Here is a 21,090-nt window from a genome sequence, read left to right as displayed (position 1 = left end):
GCTGAGATCCGGCCACTGCACTCCAGCCTGGGCGACAGAGCGAGACTCCGTCTCAGAAAAAAAAAAAAAAAAAAAAAGAACTTGGCTCCTACATCAAAGCCAAGTCTTTGGGCAATGCTGGCAGTTTCTCCTGGAAGTAATGAGAAATGTTGTGAAAGAACTCAGAGCATTGGCCAGAAATGATTGAAAAACCATCAAATTTGGGGCAAGGGGTGTAAATACAAATACAAGTGAGAAAAGGGATTCTAGAGCCAACTATGAAATACCAGAATCTCCTTGAGGTGGGGAACATTCCTTGATGTTCCAAAACTCAGAAAAGCACAGCCAGGCCCAGCCTTTGTAGAGCTTGTTACTGTTAGAAAGAGCCCACCCAGGCAGATCACAAGGTCAGGAGTTTGAGACCAGCCTGACCAACATGGTGAAACCCCATCTCCACTAAAAATACAAAAACTTGTGGGGTGCGGTGGCACGTGCCTGTAATCCCAGCTACTCAGGAGGCTGAAGCAGGAGAATCACTTGAACCCAGGAGGCAGAGGTTGCAGTGAGCCAAGATTGCAACACTGCACTCCAGCCTGGGCAAGAGCAAGACTGCATCTCAACAAAAAAGAGCCCACCCAGAGGTTACTCATGTTGAGGGTAGAGTGTGCTGCTAATGAATTGGGAGGCACATCCCTTTCCATGGAGAATAGGAAGCACCCAGGACGGGCAGGTGTGTGACAGCCATGCTGGACTCAGAGGCAGGTGAGCCATAAACTGCCCCTGGCTCCTCATTCTCCTTTCTCCCTCATGGAGAACAGTAGTGCTCCCCTTCTATTACAGATCCAGACTTTTGCCTTTGGCCTGCTTACTGTCTTATTTACTGTTTCCTTGGTGACTTGGTGCAGTCCCTTCTAGGACACTGGAATGCTTTTGTGCCAGCCCCTCATTCTCGCCTAGGCTGGAGTGCAGCAGTATAACCATAGCTTGCTGAAGTCTCCACTTCCGCACCCTACCACCTCAGCATCACAAGTAGCCAGGCACACAAGCCACCACACCCAGCTAGCTTTTTGGAGAAAGTGTCTGGCTATGTTGCCCAGGCTGGTCTTAATTCCTGACCTCAAGGAATGCTCCTGCCGCAGCCTCCCAAAGTTCTGGGATTACAGGCAAAAGCCACTGTATCCGAAATAGAATCCTCTCCCTAACTCAGGGGGTCCAGGTAGTCCTTTCCACTTAAGGTAGTTCTCCAACCTGGGGTGACAAAAGCACTGACCTAGAGGCCACTGGCGAAAACTACTGTGCAAACAAATGAGTCATAAAGGGGAAATCAATTTCTCTGGGCCACCATTTCCCTTTACTCCAGTACCCAGAATCCTCTCCCAGGTCGTGCCTCAAGGTTCATCTTAAAACAAAAGGGAGTGATGAGCACAGGCTCTAGAAAGTTGATCAGAAGGAACAACTGTGGGAAGATGAGACTTGAGACAAGGTGAGACAGCAAATACTGTAAGCCACCTGAGTTCAAAGAAAAGGTTGGAATAACAGTTTACAGTTAAACAGATGACGTGAACCTCACTTTCACAGAACCAAAGGATTAGTCCAGGACTAATCCTTAGTCCAGGAGAGTGGTCAGGTTTATCTGTTGTATCACTGGTTCTGAGCCCTCGCTGTGCACTGGAATGGCTAGCAAAACGGGTCCTGGGCCCCCAACCCACTGTAACTTCAGCTGGTCAGGAATGGACAGCTACACTCCCCATGTGTTCAGGTTTTGTGTTAGAGCATTTCTTAGGAAAGGCTTCACTATAGTCTATAAAAAGTGTTTCCTGGCCAGGCATGGTGGCTCACGCCTGTAATCCCAACACTTTGGGAGGCCAAAGGCAGGCAGATCGAGGTCAGGAGTTCGAGACCGGCCTGAGCAATATGGCGAAACCTTGTTTTTACTAAAAATAAAAATTAGCCGGGCGTGGTAGCATGTGTCTGTAATCCCAGCTACTCAGGAGGCTGAGGCTGGAGAATTGCTTGAACATGGAAGGCAGAGGTTGTGGTGAACCAAGATCGTGCCATTGCACTCCAGCCTGGGCAACAAGAGCAGAAACTCCATCTCCAAAAAAAAAAAAGCTTCCTTTCTGAGGCAGCCCAGCCCATACAGGGCAGTTTTGTTACCCACTACAAGGTGCTTCTTACTTCTCCACAGGCTCTGCCACCTTGACCCCACTGACTACCCTACAAAGGAGCTAGCTCCCTCAAGGAAGACGCCACACCAAAAAATCCACCAGTTGTCAAATGATCCTTTATTGAAATACTTTCCTTTGTGCTTAACTCTGTGGGAAAGGAAAAAAAGTCTATCAGTAAAAGGGAAAGTTTAAAAGGATTATCCCAACCCCACCAGTGACCATTTCCAAAACTTCCCAGCTTATCTCTGTGAATACATTGGGTGGCCCCCCTTTTGCCCCTATTGTAACAATGGAAAATGAAGCAAAAAAGTCACTTACGGCTGGGCATTCCACAGCACCACTGTTGATGTCATCTATGATGTCATGAGGGTGGCGGCCATCAACATTACAGCCCACAGACTGGGCAGTCCCCAGGATCTCTTTAATGGTTCCTTTAGTAAAGAAATGGTGACACTGGAGGTGCTGGCTCAGTCCCTCATAATCCTCATACTGGGGAATACTCAAGGGGTTCATAGCAGGCAATGGAAAAGAATGAGGTTCCTGCTCCCCTAATACAGTGCAGAGCTCCATCTGGTCCCATGACCCTGAATGCAAAGCTTCCATGGGTCCCTGATGCCCAGATTAAACACATCCAATTTAAGAGCCATCCATTCTTTCAGTCTCAGAAAACTGCACCCCATCTTGGGTCTCACTGAGCACCCTTTAAGTGGGAAGAATGTCATCACTCAGTGAAAACACAACTACAGTTACAGCGGTTACATGTTGTCCTGCTCTTACCAGAGAGTTCTCTGGCTAAGGATCGGTGCCGCATCTGTCGAGCAATGTTGATGATCTCATCAAAAGTGATGTTCCCACTGTGTTTAACTGCAGAAGAGAAAACAGCAAAAGCTCTGTTACAGTCTGAAGCCAAAGCAGATCATGTGTCCTTCATTTCATTTCTAGGCTGTTCCCATGCTTTCGGCACAGAGTCATCCACATGAAGAACAACTCTGTTTCCTAAGCTGGGGTTTACTATCAGCTCACCACTGGATTGCACCAGCCAACAGAGACCTGGTCAGGTGCAGTGGCGGGTGGCTGAGGGCAAAACCAAGCCTTCACAAATCTGACATGGCAGAACTGTTTTAGAGATGAGAAATGACAAGCTTAAATTGCCAGGGACAGTTAAACTGCCCAGTAGCTGCCGGCTCTATGTGCTCTCCTGATTATAGGTCACTGTTGCTGACGTCTTCCTCCCACATGCACTGACTGGGGCCTGCCCCACACAGGGACTACACGTCGGCACTTTTTTTGTTTTTTTTGAGACAGTGTCTCACTGTCACCCAGGCTGTAGTGCAGTGGCACGAATCTGGCTCACTGCTACCACCTCCACCTCTCGGGTTTGAGGGATTCTCCTGCCTCAGTCATCAGAGTAGCCAGGACTACAGGCCAGCACCACCAGGATAATTTTCGTATTTTTTGGTGGAGATGGGGGTTTCACCATGTTGGCCAGGCTGGTCTCAAACTCCTGACCTCAAGTGATCCACCTGCCTCAGTCTCCCAGAGTGCTGGGATTACACAGGTGTGAGCCACCCAGCATATATGGCACTTTTTGACACTACCTGGCTCTAGCAGCCTTAACCGTATCAACATCCAATAGCCATGTCAACCCCAGGTTTCCTTCAAGGGAAAACAGCCATATATATCAAACTTCTCACAAACCATTACCAAAACCAAACTAGGGAAAAGACAACTCACTGTTTTTCTGTTTCTTTCTGTCTCTTGGTGGTTCCTTGAGGGCTTTGATGATCAGGGCAGAGGCAGAAGGCACCACCTCAATCTGCAGAGGAGATTCCTGAGTTAATACTCCACCTCCAATGAATACTGCTTTTGAAAGCATGCTGACTTTCAAAAATCATGGCCACACACTGTCCAAGTCTCTGCCCTAGGTCCATACTCTTGACAAAGCCTCCCCAACAAGGTAAAATCACTCAGCTCACCAATGGTGGCAGAAATACTCTATTCAGGAATCCCAGAGGGTTGCTACCTCTGTCCCCCTACCCTCCAATCCCAAAACCAAGCACAAGTAAATACCTGGGCCTGTCTGTTCTGAATGGTCAGTTTCACTGTAATCCTCAGGCCCTTCCAGTCACCCGTTGCCTTGGCAATGTCATCACCAACCTTTTTCGGAGACTGGAAATAAAGGAATATAATCAACATGGTGTCCAGATGTGAACTACAGCCTTGAAACCTGCCCACCACTTCTCACTTGGCAACATCTCAAGTACTTAAGGGCACCTTCCCACCTTCAGCACAGCTATCACCATAGCATAAACTGGGGGTTGGGCTTGTCTTGTCCAGGACTGTAAACTGCAGACTTGGCCACAATGGAATCTAGACCCCTCCTAAGTGCCTATGTGCTTAAGGAGGGGGATTTTCAGCCCTGCTCACATTAGAATCACCTAAGGAGCTTTCAAAATATTAGGTTCCCATGTCAGACCACCCACGTCCATCTGCCTGGATGGGTGTCTGATTATTTGCTAAGTGTCCCTTAAGTGCCAGCTGAGCTAAGGGCCAAGGAAGAGTAGTTAAGATACAGGTTAAGAAAGACCAATGGGGAAGAGCATTTGGGACAGAGGACCGCTGTGCAAGGATTACATAAAGGCCTAATGAAATTCAGGGAAATCCAAGAGTACAGAATAACGGGGAAGCCAGCAGTTGCTCAGCAGGCATAAGGCACAGCCTGCCACATTAACTGCTAAGTTTACATCCACAACACAGCTGGTAACACTCACTGGATCTTCACCCACACCCCATTTAATCTTCCCAACAATGCCATGCCCACTTCCCTGACGAGGAAATACAGATATTGGCTGCCCAATGTCACTAAGCCACTCCTAACTTCAAAACCCCTTGGGCCCACCCCTCAGGTGCCCCAAAGCAGCAGTGGAGACACATGGAGCTAATTACAATTTAAAGGCACCAGGTTCGATGTTTCACGCACGACCTTCCTAAGGTACCTAGTACTAGTCAGTGGCTCAGGCCTAGTGGAGGATGACAATCCAAGCCACGAGGGCACTTCTGGCACAGTCGTGACTCCACAAGCCGGCGCTTAACTCTGCTCTGTAAGTGAAAACATGCCCCTTGGCGGGGATGACGTACCAGACCCAGGGGGCCGATCTTGGGGGCCAGCGCAGAAGTGGCACCGACTTCACCTCCGGTGCACCTCAGGTATACTGGAGGAAAAGAAGGGTTAGTGTCGCTGCAGAGGGAGCCCCCGAGCCACAGCCCTCTCAGCATCTTTCCGGGGCTGGACACACCACCCTCTGCCTCTTCTCCAAACAGCACCGAGAGTGAGGCCGGCCACCCGCTCCTCCCTCGTGCGTGGGCAGCTCCGAACCTTACACCGCGGAGGCGTGGAGAGAGCCCCGTCGCCCGCGAACCCAGGCCAGTGGGTCGAAACGCCCGAAGACAAGCCTTACCCTAGGGCCTGCGGGCTCCCAAGCCGCCACAGGTGGTTCGGTCTTCCCTCCCCACCTACACGTGGAGAAGCTAAGGCCCAGAAAGACTGAGGCTTGGCCAGGACGGCGCAGCACCGGGAAGGCCTCTAGGAGGCAGCGGCTTTAAGAGCCCCATATTAAAAAGCTTTGCACGCGCGGCGGGGCCGAGGGAAGCTCCATCCCGCAGCCCCGGCCACAACTAGAGCACGCACCGACTTTGATCTCGTTGGGGTCGAACTTCGGCGGCATGGTGGAGGCGGCTGGTGTCGGATGAACCCGGATTCGGGACGACCGAAGAAAGTTGCACCTTCGCCCCCTCCAAGCCGAAAGCCGAGAGGCCGGAAATCGCGCTTACGACGCCGGATATAGGCCGGAAAACGCGGCTATCGCGAGAACTGTCGTCACGGCCCAGCCTTCCAGAGACGCTTTTTGTCGCCATGTTTGTTGTGGGCAGGCGCCTGAGGCTGACGGCTGGCGAGCTGGGTACCGCCGTGCGCTGAAGCTAGAGATTCCGAAAGGGAGATCGGGCAGTTCGCTCCGGAGACGTCTGAGAAGAGGGGTTGCTCCCGTGATCCGAGGCCTAGCTGTTTCCCATATTCCTTAATCGTAAGTGTCACCCCGGTCCCCAACACCCAATCCCAGAGCCCCGCCCCTCCCCTGAGGGGTCCGTTGTCCCATTCCGAGACCCCAGTACCGCAGCGACCCCTGCCCCCTCCAGCACTTGGTGTGTGCACTTTAGTTATCAAAACAGTCTATTTATGTGGAAATCCAGTCCCGCTTCTCATTCTAAGAGTCCGCGGTTTCTAGAGCCTCAGACTTCGTCATCCCGGTCTGCGTGACTTTCTGAGATTCTGAGTTTGTCCCCAGCACCTGCGTTTGAAGGAGACCAGACTCCGGCCCGTGCCGGGTGGTCTGCGGCCCCGAGTCCGTGACCAAGCCCTCCGAGTGATCAGCCTGCCCTCGGGTGCACCCGCGGTTCCCAACGTGGGGGACCCCTCCATCCGCAAAGCCAGGTCAGCCACTGCCCACCCCACCCCAGGAAATATGGATGTGGCCCTCCCCCCGCATCTAGGCTGGACGTCGGAAAGGGAGGGACAGGCATGTGAGGCAGCCTGGAAAGAGGTGATCTTCTGGGAGGGGTGGGAGAGCGATGGTGGTTGGGAGGAAGTCGGGGGGAGGGCTGCACATCGGGAAGGGGGTGCAGGAGGGTTAGTGACTGGGAAGCAGAAGGGTAAGTGCTGGTCATCAGGGAGTGATGGGAGAGGGCTGTTTTCAAACCATTCCCCATCCTTGCAGGCAGGTGGAGTGACAAGAAGGTCCTGAGCTGGCTCTGCAGGCCTGGCTGCCTCCCCAGACAGCCCCGCCCCTGTGGGTGCAGAGCTGCCATCTCTGCCCATCCCTCTGAGGACTGGGTGTATGTCTTCTTCAGCTGCGTCTCCTCCCAGGGCTGTCTTCTCCCTAGCTCCTCTAGTGGGCCCTGAATCAATGCTGCTTGCATGTGGGTGCTTTGTGGCTCACATTTATTGAGCACTCATGTGCCAGGTCCTGTATTATGCGCTTGACATATATGAAGTCATTGGATCCTCACAGAAGCCAGTGTTGATATCATGGTTACTTAAACTTTACAGATGAGGTAACTGAGGCTCTGAGAGGTGAACCAAGGTGACCTCAGCGGTCGTGGGTGGCAGATCTCGGATTCAAATCCAGTTCTCTTTCATCCCAAAGCCTGTGCTGCTCACCATGCACTTCCCTGGGTGATTGCTTCCTGGCTCATTGCCATCCCTTATCCTGCTCTGATATTTACAGACACTGTGCAGGCCCTGGGCAGGCAGTGAGCACCTGGCTCTGAGTTCAGGACAGTGTACTTCGTGTGTGCCAAGTTATGTGAGCACCAAGGAGTCGGGCAAATCCCACAGGTCAGGACTTGAGAGACCACGGTTCCAGGCTGGCTTCCAGGCTGCAATCCAGGCTATACAGCCAGGCCACTGAACTTAATAAGCATCTGCTTCTTCACTTTATTTATTTCTTTATTCTTATTTTCTGAGACAGAGTCTCCCTCTGTCACCCAGGCTGGAGTGCAGTGGCGTGATCTCGGCTCACTGCTACCTCCGCCTCCTGGGTTCAAGTGATTCTCGTGCCTCAGCCTTCCAAGTAGCTGGGACTACAGGCGCACGTCACCACACCCAGCTACTTTGTGTATTTTTAGTAGAGATGGGGTTTCACCATGTTACCCAGGCTGGGCTCAAGTGACCCACCCATCTTGGCCTCCCAAAGAGCTGGGATTACAGGCATGAGCCACCACACCCGGCCTGTTTCTTCACTTTAAATAGGGATATAGTGAGAATAAAATGGAATAATAACTGAGGGTGGCAAGCTGAGGATTGCTTTTTAATTTGTATTCACCGCAGAGGTCTCTTTGGTCATGATGTAGTTGAGCTCCCCAAGGTCCTGGCTGGCTCTGGTTTGTTCCTGCTGATCCCACTCCGACAGTGTCTAGGGGGCTAGAAGTGATTCATTGGCAGAGTCTGTTAGAGTCCTCAAAGAACAGCCTTGGAAAGCGCCTGAGGAAACTTCTCTAAGTTTCCCCAGAACAGGAAAAGGATAATGCCAAGACCTCACTATAGATCGGTGGCAAATGTGGGCCCCAACCCAGGTCATCTGGCTTGCCTTTGTCTCCACCTCATCCTGCTGCTTAATGTTTAGTCAAGAAAGAACAAGGAGTACTGAGCGCCTATTGTGGACTCAGGACACTGACAGAAGGACTAGAAAGACGCATCCCCTAACCCCATGGAACTCACTAGAAAGATGCAACCCCTGACCCCATGGAACTCACTGGAAAGATGCAGCCCCTGACCCCATGAAACTCACTAGAAAGATGCAGCCCCTGACCCCATGGAACTCACTAGAAAGACGTGGCCCCTGCCCCTATGGAACTCCATGGAACTAGGAAGATGCAGTCCCTGGCTCCATGGAACTCATTAGGAAGACAGCCTCTGGCCCCATGGAAATCACTAGAAAGACGCAGCCCCTGCCTCCATGGAACCAGTACTAGAAAGACACAGCCCCTGCGCCCATGGAATTCACTAGAAAGACACAGCCCCTGCGCCCATGGAATTCACTAGAAAGACACAGCCCCTGCGCCCATGGAATTCACTAGAAAGATGCAGCCCCTGCGCCCATGGAACTCATTAGAAAGATGTGACCCCTGACCCCATGGAACTCACTAGAAAGACACAGCCCCTGCACCATGGAACTCACTAGAAAGACACGGCCCCTGCACCATGGAACTCACTAGAAAGACACGGCCCCTGCCTCCATGAAACTCACTAGAAAGACACAGCCCCTGCGCCCATGGAACTCACTAGAAAGATGTGACCCCTGACCCCATGGAACTCACTAGAAAGACACAGCCCCTGCCCCATGGAACTCACTAGAAAGATGCAGCCCCTGCCCCCGTGGAATTCACTAGAAAGACGCAGCCGCTGCCCCCGTGGAACTCACTAGAAACATGCAGTCGCTGTCCCCGTTGAACTCACTAGAAAGACACAGCCCCTGCCCCCTTGGAACTCACTAGAAAGACGCAGCTGCTGCCTCCATGGAACTCACTAGAAAGATGCAGCTGCTGCCTCCATGGAACTCATGGTCCAACAGACCAGCTGCATACTTTGTGTTACTGCGCTACCTGTCCTGGGTGTTGGGGGCTGTGACAAATTCCCCAGTTCCTAACTTCTCTCCTGTGCCCCAGGGTCCTCCAGATCGCTCTGCCAAAAGGGAAGGATGCCACTCTTCTTCCGGAAGCGGAAACCCAGTGAGGAGGCTCGGAAGCGCCTGGAGTACCAGATGTGTTTGGTGAGGGAAAGTGGGTTTCCTCTAACTCTATCCCAACTCCTCCTCAGTCCCCAAGGAGTAGGCCTCCGCACTGCCCCCGACAAGCCATGCTCCCTCCCCCACCTGCAGAAGAAATAGCTGACTTAGACCCAACAGATGAGGTCCCCTGTCAAGGGTGCTTCTCCCCTGTAGACTGAGCGCACTGTCATTGCTTTTCAGTTCCTCATCCCTCTGGGCCTCAAGCTCCGGGAAAGCAGGCGTCATTGGTTCACTGGACCGGTGGAACCAGATAGTGTCTATGGTCCTTTGCTGCTGCTTACGTGTATGTTCTTTGCCTGGCTTGTCCACTCTGCAAAGATGTTTTGTCTTAATACTTTTTAAAAATTCTTTTTATCCTTAGGCAAAAGAAGCTGGGGCAGATGACATTCTCGACATCTCTAAATGTGAGCTCTCAGAGGTAAACTGAGCATAGTGTTGGGCTGTGAATTGGATCTGTCCCATTTTCTTGGATCACGTGTCCCTAGGAAAGACAGAGGTGGACTAGGGCTTTAGAAAGGCCAGAAGCTCTAGTCACGAGATGTTTCCTTAGATTTTGTTCTTGTGCAAAAGAATTGAGATGGTACTTTGGCCTCAGTATAACATAGTCGCCAAGAGTCGAGGAGTCTAGGTAGAAAATGTACCTATAGACTCTTAGGTTGCTGGAAGGGCCTGGCATTCTCCAGCCCCTGAAGGGGTTCACAATGGGGACAGGGTGGGTGGGGCAGGGCAGTCTCCTGCCAGCTGACTGAGGGAAGGGCTGGCCACATCCCCAGCACCACTGCTCACCAGCCTTGCCCCTGGGCTCAGCACTGCCACCTGCTGTGGCATTCTGCCCTTGTTCACCCCCTGCCTGTCTCTTCCTCATGTGAATGCCACTCAGAGAACAAGCTAAACACTGGCAGGAGGGGAGACACTTACTTTTCTTTATCTTATCTTAGATTCCATTTGGAGCTTTTGCAACATGCAAAGTTCTGCAGAAGAAGGTGAGCTGGAGCTTCATCTTAGAGACTTGCTTATTGCATGTCTGCTTGTTTGAACCCACAAGGGACTTTGAGGCGCTGTCTCCCCAGCGTAGACACCTCCTTTCTCTCTGCTTCTTACGCTTTTGGCCTGCAGCAGGTGATTTCACAGAGAGGAGAGTAGGCTTTGGGGTTGGACCTTCCTGTGTCACATTCTGACTCTGCCTTCTCTCACTGGCTTTGTGACTTGGGCAACTTCCTTAAACTCTTACTTCTCCATTTCTTCACCTGTGAAATGAAGACATTCGTAGTTCTCCTCCCTGAGGTACTGTGAGAATTAAATCAGTGGTAGATAGTTAGATAGAGATAGAAATATACTGAGTGTAATGCCTGCCACATAGGAAAGGCTTATGAACCCCGGTGTTAATAATAATAGAAACTCACCCCTTTTATTCTGGTCACACAGGGGAGATTCTGAGGGGAGTGAATGATTTTTCAGCAGAGCATTGCAGCTTTGAATGCAGATGGGCAGAAGCACTCTAAGTGAAGTATCTAAATGAGAATACGCAAAAAAAAAAAAAAAAAAAAAAAAAAGCGTTCCATGCTAACAGAGTAGTAAACTCCTTGGCACTGGAAGTGTTTTTTTTGTTGTTGTTTTTTTTTTTTTTAAAGATGGACACTCTGCTCCGTCACCCAGGCTGGAGTGCAGTGGCGCAATCTCAGCTTACTGAAACCTCCACCTCCTAGGTTCAAGCAATTCTCCCACCTCAGCCTCCTGAGTAGCTGGGATTACAGGTGCCCACCACCACACCCAACTAATTTTTGTATTTTTAGTAGAGATGAGGTTTTGCCATGTTGGTCAGGCTGGTCTCGAACTCCTGACCTCAAGTGATCACCCACCTTGGCCTGTCAAAGTGCTGGGATTACAGGCGTGAGCCACCATCCCAAGTCTGTGCTGGAAGTGTTAGGCAGTGGTTGATGACTAAGAAAAATAGGAGTAGATGACCTGGACTGAGCCCTGGCCCGTGTGCCAGCTCTGGATGTTTTGCGCATGAGCTTGTATTTAACATCATGGCAGCCCTGGGAGGCAGGCACTTGATTATTCTCTATTTTCCACGTGAAGATGCTGGTGCTGGGAAGGTTATGATCAGAATGGCTGCAGGGGGATCCCTTCTCAGAATGGAAGGTTTAGACCTCTAAGGTCTCTTTCACCCTTGAAGATCCAGATTTTAAGGAAGGGCATCAGATTCCCCATTGGGAGAGTTCATGATCCTGACCCGCATCCCCTGCTCCTGTCGTGGTGTCTGGGAGAGCAAGATGGCGGGGCATAGCAGGGCACTGGGCTGGCTCCCATGCCCTTATCCTGCCGTGCCTGCTCCTCTTCCTCAGCCCAACATGGCCGCACATCTCTCCACACAGGTGCTGATCGTCCACACGAATCACCTCACTTCCCTGCTTCCCAAATCCTGCAGCCTCCTGAGTCTGGCAACCATCAAGGTACCGGGCCCTCCTCCCCGGCAGTTGGGGCTCTGCATGGGGTTCCAGGCGGCAGCTGAGCACCTGCTCCCTTTGGGCCGCCTCTTGTATGTCAGTGGGGCCTCATCTACCTGTCAATCTGGGATTTGATCAGCATGGTTTATTGGATACTCCTGTGGGCTGTGTGTGGGATAGGGTGACAAAGATGACCAGCCACAGGCCCTGTCCCCAGGGAGTTTACATGCTAAGAGGAAAGCCAAATGACAAACTCATGGCGAGTCAGCTAGCAGAGGGCGAGGAAACTGACACTTCCAGGCAAGAAGGAAGAGGAGGGACGCCCAGGTGATCCGGAAGGACTTCCTGCTGACTGTGAGCTCCTCCCTGGACAGGCTGGGAGGCATTCACAAGATGTGGGCGGTGTGAGCCCAGGGTTGTTCTGTACAGACCTGAGCTTGGGAGAGTGGTATGCACCTTCAGAGGAGCCCTGCAGCACAGGCCCAATCTGTTATACTATATTGTTCAGGGCATAATGACAAGAGAAAAGCCTGTATGTGTTCACTACTGATGCTTTTTTTTTGTTTTTGTTTTTTGGTTTTTTTTAATATTTTCGACCTGAGTTTGGTTGAATCCATAGATATGGAACCCATGGATGTGGAGAGTACCTGTGTGTGCACATGTATAAATGTTTCTCCGAGGCCTTTTTTTGTGCATTTTCCTTTTTAAAAAATTAGCGGTCAGTTGTACTGGCTCACACCCGTAATCCTAGCACTTTGGGAGGCTAAGGCGGGTGGGTCACTTGAGGTCAGGAGTTTGAGACCAGCCTGGCTAACATGGCGTTACATCTCTACTAAAAATACAAAAAATCCCAGCAGAGCATGGTGGTACATGCCTGTAATCCCAGCTACTTGGGAGGTTGAGGCACGAGAATCACTTGAACCCAGGAGGTGGAGGTTGCAGTGAGCTGAGATCGTGCCACTGCACTCCAGCATGCGTGACAGAGTGAGACTCTGTCTCAAGATAAAATAAAATAAAATAATAAAATAAAATAAGTAATTAGCAAGTACAGTTAAGCAAAGGGGAAACATCTATAATTTTACACTGTGGAGTATCACTATCAGTATTTTATCACATATTTGAAAGTCTTTTTTCTATGCAAATATATATTTATACAAAGGGATGTTTCTTTTTAACATATTAGTATCTAGGCATACTGTTTTATAGCATAGTTTTTCAATCAACGGTAAAAATAAATATACGTAAAATAAGAAAGTGGTAAAATGGTTTGAGAAGGAAAATGAGGTGGGAATTATCCACACAGAGTGGGAAAGGAGGGGCAGGCCCTCTGTTTCTGCACTGGGGGTGTGAGGTGGCCCCAGCCCCTCCTCGCTGCTCTGGAGCCCGGAGTCCAAGGGACTTTCTCACTTGGAGACTCACAGGGGTCTTCCTTCTGCAGGTTCTAGATCTCCACGATAATCAGCTGACAGCCCTTCCTGACGATCTGGGGCAGCTGACTGCCCTCCAGGTAAGGCTGCGGAAACAGAAACCCACCTCAGATGGCCCTAGTGAGACCAGGCAGTCACTCAAGCCTGGAATGTTCTGGCTGGGCTCCAACCAGTGGAAGCAGGCTGCACTCAGTGCCAGCTCCACCCTCCCCTTGGCTCTTTAGTTTTTGTTGTTGTTGTTGTTGTTGTTGTTGTTTTTGAGACAGCATCTCACTGCATTGCCCAGGCTGGAGTGCAGTGGCGCCATCTCAGCTCATTGCAACCTCTCCCTGCCGAGTTCAAGTGGTTCTTCTGCCTCAGCCTCCCTAGTAGCTGGGATTACAGGAGTGTGCCACCGCGCCCGGCTACTTTTTATATTTTTAGTAGAGATGGTGTTTTGCCATGTTGGCCTGGCTGGTCTCGAACTCCTGACCTCAGGTGATCCACCCACTTTGGCCTCCCAAAGTGCTGGGATTATGGGTGTGAGCCACCACGCCTGACCAATTGCTACCACTTTGAGCCGCAATAAATACCTTGATGTAGGACTTTTTGTATGTATTTTTTTTTTTCCTCACTCTGTCACCCAGGCTGGAGTGCAGTGGCACCATCTCAACTTCCTGCAACCTCTGCCTCCCGGGTTCAAGAGATTCTGCCTCAGCCTCCTGAGTATCTGGAATTATAGGCACGCACCACCACACCTGGATAATTTTTGTATTTTCAGTAGAGATAGGTTTTCACCATGTTGGCCGGGCTGACCTCAAACTCCTGGCCTCAAGTGATCTGCCCGCCTTGGCCTCCCAAATTGCTGGAATTACAGGCATGAGCCACTGCACCTGGCCAGTAGGTGTATTTTTATAGAATTGCTGCATTCACTAATTTGGAGCTTTTGGATACCTGACAGTAACTCATAACATCCTTTGGTTCATCAAATATTCATCTTCTCATTATTTTTAATGGCTACTTAGCTTTCCATTGCGTCTTTTTTTCTTTTTTCCCGAGATGGAGTCTCGCTCTGTCACCAGGCTGGAGTGCAGTGGCGTGATCTCGGCTCACTGCAATCTCCACCTCCCGGGTTCAAGCGATTCCCCTGCCTCAGCCTCCTGAGTAGCTGGAATTACAGGCACATACCACCATGCCCAGCTAATTTTTTGTATTTTAGTAGAGACGGGGTTTCATCATGTTGGCCAGGATAGTCTCGATCTCCTGACCTCGTGATCCACCCACCTCAGCCTCCCAAAGTGCTGGGCGTGAGCCCAGCCCCTATTGCATCTATTTTTAATGGTTACTTAGTGTTTCATCCTGTTGGCCTCGGTCACCTCAAGGTGCTACCTTCTGGAGGGAGTACAGCTTTGGAATCCAACAAGCCCAGGTTCAGTCCCAGCACCACTACCAGCCTGAGGCCTTGGGTGGATCACACAGCCTTGGGGCAGCCAGGTTTCCTTTTCCTTAACGCTGGGGGAACTAGAGCCTCCTGTGCGGCCTCCCCAGATCCCGGAGTCTGTAGTCCCCTTTTCCCTCCCTCCCTGATGGTGGGACAGTTACTAGCATTTTGTGGTCGGTATAAGTGCTGGAACCTCAGCCAGAAGCGGTTCAAGGCCTGGCTGTGCTGTCCTGAGCACATGACTTCACTACCCTGAGCTTTGTTTTTTTCCTATCTCCAGCAGAAACTTAAGAATTTCTGTCTTCCTCAAGGGCCGGCAGGGGGAGATAAGGGCTTGTGTGTGTAGTGCCTGGGTGCCCTGACCTGGCAGGGCGAGGGGTGCAGGGGTCATCACTGTGGTCTGTGTGTGGGTTCTTGTGTCACCTCTTCCTCTTTAGATTTTTTTTTTTTTTTTAAGATGGAGTATCGCTCTGTTGCCCAGGCCGGAGTGCAATGGCACCATCTCAGCTCACTGCAACCTCCGTCTCCCAGGTTCAAGCGATTCTCCTGCCTCAGCCTCCTGAGTAGCTGGGACTACAGGCGTGTGCTACCATGCCCAGCTAATTTTTGTATTTTCAGTACAGATGGGGTTTCACTATGTTGACCAGGCTGGTCTTGAACTCCTGACCTTGTGATCCACCTGCCTTGGCCTCCCAAAGTGCTGGGATTACAGGCATGAGCCACTGCGCCTGGCCACCTCTTCCTTTTTCTTAGGTCTTAAACGTGGAAAGGAATCAACTGATGCAGCTCCCGCGTTCCATTGGGAACCTGACCCAGCTCCAGACTCTCAATGTTAAAGGTAGGGACCAAGAAGCCGTGTCCGTGTGACCCTCCATCAGCTCTGGGCAGTCCTGGCCGGGATCCACAAACTGCCCCGCCCCGGAGCCATTGAGCGGGAAGGCAGCCAGTCTCCAGGGGTCGCTGTAAATGGACTGACCCCTGCTGGGTCAGCTGTCTCCGTGGTAACCAGAGACAGGCTGTCAGGAGCGTTCCTGTGGCTCCTCGGAGCCAGGGCTGTGTGGCTGCAGTAAGGTTCTGAGCAGCGCTTCCATCTCCAGCGACACAACAAGCCTCCCGAGGAGTCCACAGGGCAGGCTGAGGGCGGTGGTACCATCCCCAGTTTACACATGAGGAAAACAAGGCCCAGGGAATCGAATGTGACTAGCTCAAGACCACCCAATGGGATGGTGGCAGAGCCAAGATTACTGCATAGGTGCCTTACCCGCAGGAGCGCTCTGCTCGCCACACCCAGCTCTCTGCCTTCTCCTCGCTGTCCTTAAGCACTTCCTGCACAGAGTGCCTCCATTTATCAACTGTAACATATGAGTAATGAGAACAACAGTGGTGCCCCATTGCTCAGTCATTACAGTATGAGGGGCCCTGTGCGGAGGACCTCACACATCATCTACCTGAACCTCCAATCTCCCCATGTTCTTATAAGGCTGGGTAGCAGTGTTGTCCCCATTTTCCAAATGAGAAAACTGGCACAGGGAGGCAAAGCCAGTTGTCTAAAGTCTCGTGGCTAGTAATTGGTGGAGTGGGGACTTGAACCGGAACTCCACCTTCTTGATCCTGTGAAACCTCAGGACCTGGGACCTGGTGTGTGCCCCAGAGGTCAGAGTGGCTCCCAGCGGGCATCAGGCAGGAAGCTGGTGATGGAGATTTGGGGTGTTGAGCTGTGCTGTTGGGGTCTCCGCAGACAACAAGCTGAAGGAGCTTCCAGACACCCTGGGGGAGCTTCGAAGCCTGCGTACCCTCAACATCAGTGGAAACGAGATCCAGAGGTTGCCACAGATGCTGGCTCACGTTCGAACCCTGGAGGTAAATGGGAAGCTGTTTTTGCCTGGGGTGCTCTCTGGCCTGCCCACCTCCCCTCTCCCACATTACTGAGTGCCTGCCCTGATCTCACGGTGCCAGGATCACACAGAGATCCCAAGGCATGGTCCTTGGAAGCTTGTAGAGAGGCCAATGTGTGAACATTCGTAATTATATGACTTTTGCTGCCATAATAGAGGCAGAAAAACATACATTAAGAAAGAAGAAGAAAGAAAGCTGAATCCAGAAGAGGCTGACACTTTAAGAAAGTTGTCGGTGGGGGAACAACACATACTGAGGCCTGTCAGAGCAGGGTTGTGGGGAGAGCATCAGGAAGAAAAGCTAATGAATGCTGGGCTTAGTACCTGGGTGATGGGATGATCTGTGCAGCAAACCACCATGGCACATGTTTACCTTTGTAACAAAACTGCACATCCTACACATGTACCCCTGAACTTAAAAGTTGCAGGAGAAAAAAAAAAAAAGTTAAAAAAAAAAGTTGTGATATTCAAGCCAGACCTTGAAGGAGGAATAAGATTTCTGGGCTGAGTGCCATGGCTCAACGCCTGTAATCCCAGCACTTTGGGAGGCCAAAGTGGGTGGATCACTTGAGGTTAGGAGTTCGAGACCAGCCTGGCCAACATGGTGAAACCCTGTCTCTACTAAAAATACAAAAAGTTATCCAGGCATGGTGGCACACACCTGTAATCCCAGCTACTCGGGGGAGGCTGAGACAGGAGAATTGCTTGAACCCAGGAGGCGGCAATTGCAGTGAGCCAAGATTGCACCATTGCACTCCAGCCTGGGCAACAAAGCAAGACTTTGTCTCAAAAAAAAAAAAAAAAAAAAGATTCTGAGCAGACCTGGATAACGGGCAGCCCAGGTGCAGGAGGCAGGTGGTGGGAAGTACAGATTGTCTCAGGGAGGGGCGGGGAAGTGATGTGGTTGGAAGCTGCTGAGCCTGTGTGATATGGGGCCCAGAAAGCTGGGAGGAAAAAAAGGAGGTAGGGAGCTGTCGGGATGCGGGTTCAGAATTATCCAGGCCAGGGGAGTTCTACAGGCTAGAAGTCCAAGTTCAAGGTGTTGGCAGGGCTGGTGACTTCTGAGGCCTCTCTCCTTGGCTCGGAGGTGCTGTCTTCCCTCCCTGTGTCTTCACCTCATCTTCCCTGTGTACATGTCCGTGTCCAAATTTCCTCCTTTTAGAAGCACACCAGTCATATTGGATTAGGGCCCAGCCTAATGACCCCCTTTTAACTTAATTACCTCCTTAAAGATGCTATCTCCACATACAGCCACATTCTGAGGGACGGGGGATTAGGATTTCCACATAGGAACTTGGGAGGGAGACACAGTTCAGCCTATGACAGACACTGACAGGGGCCGCTGCTCAGGGAAAGTGGCTCTCTCAGTCGTGCTGATGAGGTGGCTCACCTTCATCTGGGGCTTTCTAAGACTGAGCATAACCTGGAATCGCTCCATGAATCATCACAGAACTCTTGTGAGGCAGATACTATTGTGCTACTTTGTAGATGAAGAAACTGAGGCACGGGCAGTTTAAGAAACTTGCCCAAGGGCCACGCAGTCACTGACAGCAGAGATGGTTGTAAACCAGGTCATCTGAAGCTGATGCCTGTGCTCCCCACCTCTGAACAACTCGGCTTCTGGAACGGGGACTTCTCCATTCGTGGTGGCACGCAGTCTGGCCAGCATTCCGGAGTGGCCTGGAGTTGACCCCACTCTCAGCCCACCCTGCCGAGCAGAGGCTTCTGTGTCAGAATGTGTGGGTGAGCACAGAGACAGCAGAGGAAAGACTGACCTCAGCAGCTGGGGCCCTCCTGCCTGAGGAAGGGCCGGCTGGGGAGACGGGCCAACATGGCTTGTCCCTTTGCTGCCCACTGGAACTTTCTGCAGTGATGGAAATGTTCAGTGACCGTGCTGTCCAGAGCAGCAGCCGCTGGCCATGTGTATCTATCGAGCACCTGGAATGTAGCTTGTGTGTTCAGCCAGGAACTAAAAGTTTGATTTCGTTGAATTTTAATTAATTTATATTTAAATAGCCATGGGTCCTTGGTGGCTACCATTTTAGACAACACAGCTCAGAGCACGTTCCCAATCCTGAAGCCATCCTCGACATCTAGTAGGAGTTCTGGACACTTCAATTTTTTTTTTCTTTGAGACAGGGCCTCATGCTGTCACCCAGGCTGAAGTGCAGTGACTCAGTCGTAGCTCACTGCAGCCTCAAACTCCTGGGCTCAAGAGATCCTCCTCCTCAGCCTCCCAAGAATTGGAACCACAGGTGTACCCTATCACACTTGACTAATTTTTTTATTTTTCATAGAGATGAGGTCCCACGATGTTGCCCAGGCTGGTCTCAAAGTCTTGGGCTTAAGCAATCTTCCCGCCTTGCCTCCCAAGTGGGTGGGATTACAGGCGTGAGCCCCCGCACCCAACGTAGACACTTCATTTTATTTTGATTCCATAAAAAAAAATCTTTTGAGTTTCTTGGTGGCAACTTGGACAAACCTTTTAGGGTGAGATAACCATTCTGAGTTCAGGCCATACTGTGGGCAAGATCTTCTTCAGGTGTCACCCATACCGCCTACCAAACAGCTCACCCCGTCAGTAATACTGCCTGTTTGGCTATGAGGGGACCACAGCCCTGGGACGCTAAGGGGCCTGATCAAGCAAACACACGGCCAGCATGCGATGGGCCAGGATCTGAAGCCACAGCGGTGTCTGTGGCACAGCAGTGTCCAGTCACTGCTCCTGCTGCCCACTATGAGAATGCTCTGTCATCTGTGCAGCTAACATGGCCACCCTGGCTACTTGTAGCTACTGGGCCCTTGAAATGTGGTGACTGCAACCAACCATGGACCCAAACTTTAAATCAGATTTATTTTCAGTTAATTAAAATGTAACCATAAATGGCCACACGTGGCTTGTAGCCAGCATCCTGGTATAGCCCAGAGTCCGTGCCCTTAAGCCACTTCGCTTTACTGATGGTGACTAAGAGCACCCATGTGGGGTTTATTTGCTTCCTGGTATGGGGGTTTCTGCTGTTGGACCCTCAGCATCTGGGCGGTCAGTTCCTCTTTCCTGGGGCAGTCTCCCACTCCCCTGTGCAAAGCACGTTCACTCAACACCCACCGTGTGAGGGCTGGGCTGGCCAGGGCTGGGGCACCCGAGCCACCCTTCCCACCCAGCCACTTGTGCTACAGCAATATCAGAGCTTCCCAGGCCTTCTCCTTTTCCAGAACTCCCCTGATACCCAGGCAGGGAGGATCTCAGCGCCTGCCAGCACTCGGTGGGATCGGAGGGCCTGTGGGAAGTCAGAGTTTGGCAGGAGGAGGGCTGGGTCCAACACGACTCACACCGCGGACGGAGCAGTTCTGTGGCTGTGAGCTGAGGCCCCTGCTTCCTGGGCTTCATAAACACGGAGGCATCTGCCTGTGTGCGCCAATAAACATTTGTCATTACATAGTTTAAAATTCATACTGTATATTTTTTAAAAAATGCAGATATTAAGAAACATTTCTGCCAGGCATAGTGGCTCAAGCTTGTCATCCCAGCACTTTGGGAGGACGAGGTGGGTGGATCACTTGAGGTCAGGAGTTCAAGACCAGCCTGGCCAACATGGCGAAACCCCATCTCTACTAATTTAACAAAAATTAGCTGGGTGTGGTGGTGCGCGCCTATAGTTCCAGCTGCTCAGGAGGCTGAGGCAGGAGAATTGCTTGAACCGGGAAGGCAGAGGTTGTAGTGAGCCGAGATCACACCACTGCACTCCAGCCTGGGCCACAGAGCAAGACTTTGTTTCAAAAAATAATAATAATAGTAGCATTTCATGTAGATAGTAACCCAGAATCTCCTTTTCGAGGAAACCACTTTGAGTTTGATATATATTCCTCCAATTTTTTTCTATAACATATTAATGTGAAAGTGTATGAATATATTATCTAACAAAGGAAGAATCATATATATACATATATATATATATATATATATATATTTTTTTAGTAGAGTTGGGGACTCGCTATGTTGCCCAGACTGGTCTCGAACTCCTGGGCTCAAGTGATCCTCCCACCTTGGCCTCCCAAAGTGCTTGGATTACAGGCATGAGCCACTGCACCGAGCCAGTGGAATCATATGCTATATGCTGTCCTATAACTTCCTTTTTTTCACTCACTTATGTATTTATCCAAAGTGAACTGAGAGGCCGGGTGCATGACTCACACCTGTAATTCCAACACTTTGAGAGGCGGGCGAATTGCTTGGGTCCAAGACTTTGAGACCAGCCTGGGCAACATAGTAGGACCTTATCTCTACAAAAAATACAAGAGTTAGGCATGGTGCCGTGTGCATATAGTCCCAGCTACTCAGGAGGCTGAAGTGGGAGGATCGCTTAAACCTGGGGAGGTGGAGACTGCAGTGGTCGTGCCACTGCACTCC

At 51.0% G+C, this 21,090-nt stretch overlaps 2 protein-coding genes and 1 non-coding gene across 11 annotated transcripts in view; 1 reads left to right on the top strand and 2 right to left on the bottom strand.

Annotated features, from left to right (window-relative positions):
• Positions 1–2,241: 2,241 nt before the first annotated feature.
• RPL12 (ribosomal protein L12) lies at positions 2,242–20,730 on the bottom strand. 6 transcript variants are annotated; one of them, XM_025359475.1, is made up of 8 exons: positions 20,726–20,730; positions 5,836–5,930; positions 5,286–5,359; positions 4,218–4,316; positions 3,882–3,963; positions 2,925–3,011; positions 2,466–2,578; positions 2,242–2,294 (listed from the first exon to the last, which is right to left on the bottom strand). In XM_025359475.1, the coding sequence occupies exons 2-8, from the start codon at positions 5,870–5,872 to the stop codon at positions 2,289–2,291; spliced, it is 498 nt and encodes a 165-aa protein (XP_025215260.1). In that variant the 5' UTR covers positions 5,873–5,930; positions 20,726–20,730; the 3' UTR covers positions 2,242–2,288. The 6 variants fall into 6 exon arrangements, with proteins under 6 accessions (XP_025215260.1, XP_025215257.1, XP_025215259.1 ...); XM_025359472.1 differs by lacking the exon at positions 20,726–20,730 and having other exon boundaries at positions 2,242–2,578; positions 5,836–5,990; XM_025359474.1 differs by lacking the exon at positions 20,726–20,730 and having other exon boundaries at positions 5,286–5,985.
• LOC112608788 lies at positions 3,089–3,218 on the bottom strand. The gene has a single exon (XR_003116075.1). It is a non-coding gene; the product is annotated as a small nucleolar RNA SNORA65 (small nucleolar RNA).
• The window catches only part of LRSAM1 (leucine rich repeat and sterile alpha motif containing 1), a 54,379-nt gene continuing 39,330 nt past the window's right edge, over positions 6,042–21,090 (top strand). For 2 of the 4 annotated variants that reach the window (XM_025359463.1, XM_025359460.1), the window contains exons 1-9: positions 6,042–6,229; positions 6,491–6,636; positions 9,369–9,472; positions 9,852–9,908; positions 10,429–10,473; positions 11,869–11,946; positions 13,379–13,447; positions 15,541–15,625; positions 16,526–16,647. In XM_025359463.1, coding sequence (XP_025215248.1) covers positions 9,401–9,472; positions 9,852–9,908; positions 10,429–10,473; positions 11,869–11,946; positions 13,379–13,447; positions 15,541–15,625; positions 16,526–16,647 — 528 coding nt within the window. In that variant the 5' untranslated portion in view covers positions 6,042–6,229; positions 6,491–6,636; positions 9,369–9,400. Of the gene's footprint in view, positions 6,637–6,815; positions 6,855–9,368; positions 9,473–9,851; positions 9,909–10,428; positions 10,474–11,868; positions 11,947–13,378; positions 13,448–15,540; positions 15,626–16,525; positions 16,648–21,090 lie in introns of those variants that run through there. The other 2 variants (XM_025359461.1, XM_025359462.1) reach the window with 2 other exon arrangements.

Source organism: Theropithecus gelada, chromosome 15 (assembly GCF_003255815.1).
Source record: "Theropithecus gelada isolate Dixy chromosome 15, Tgel_1.0, whole genome shotgun sequence".
Lineage (NCBI taxonomy): Eukaryota > Metazoa > Chordata > Mammalia > Primates > Cercopithecidae > Theropithecus > Theropithecus gelada.
This window is presented reverse-complemented; position numbering and strand designations above follow the sequence as displayed.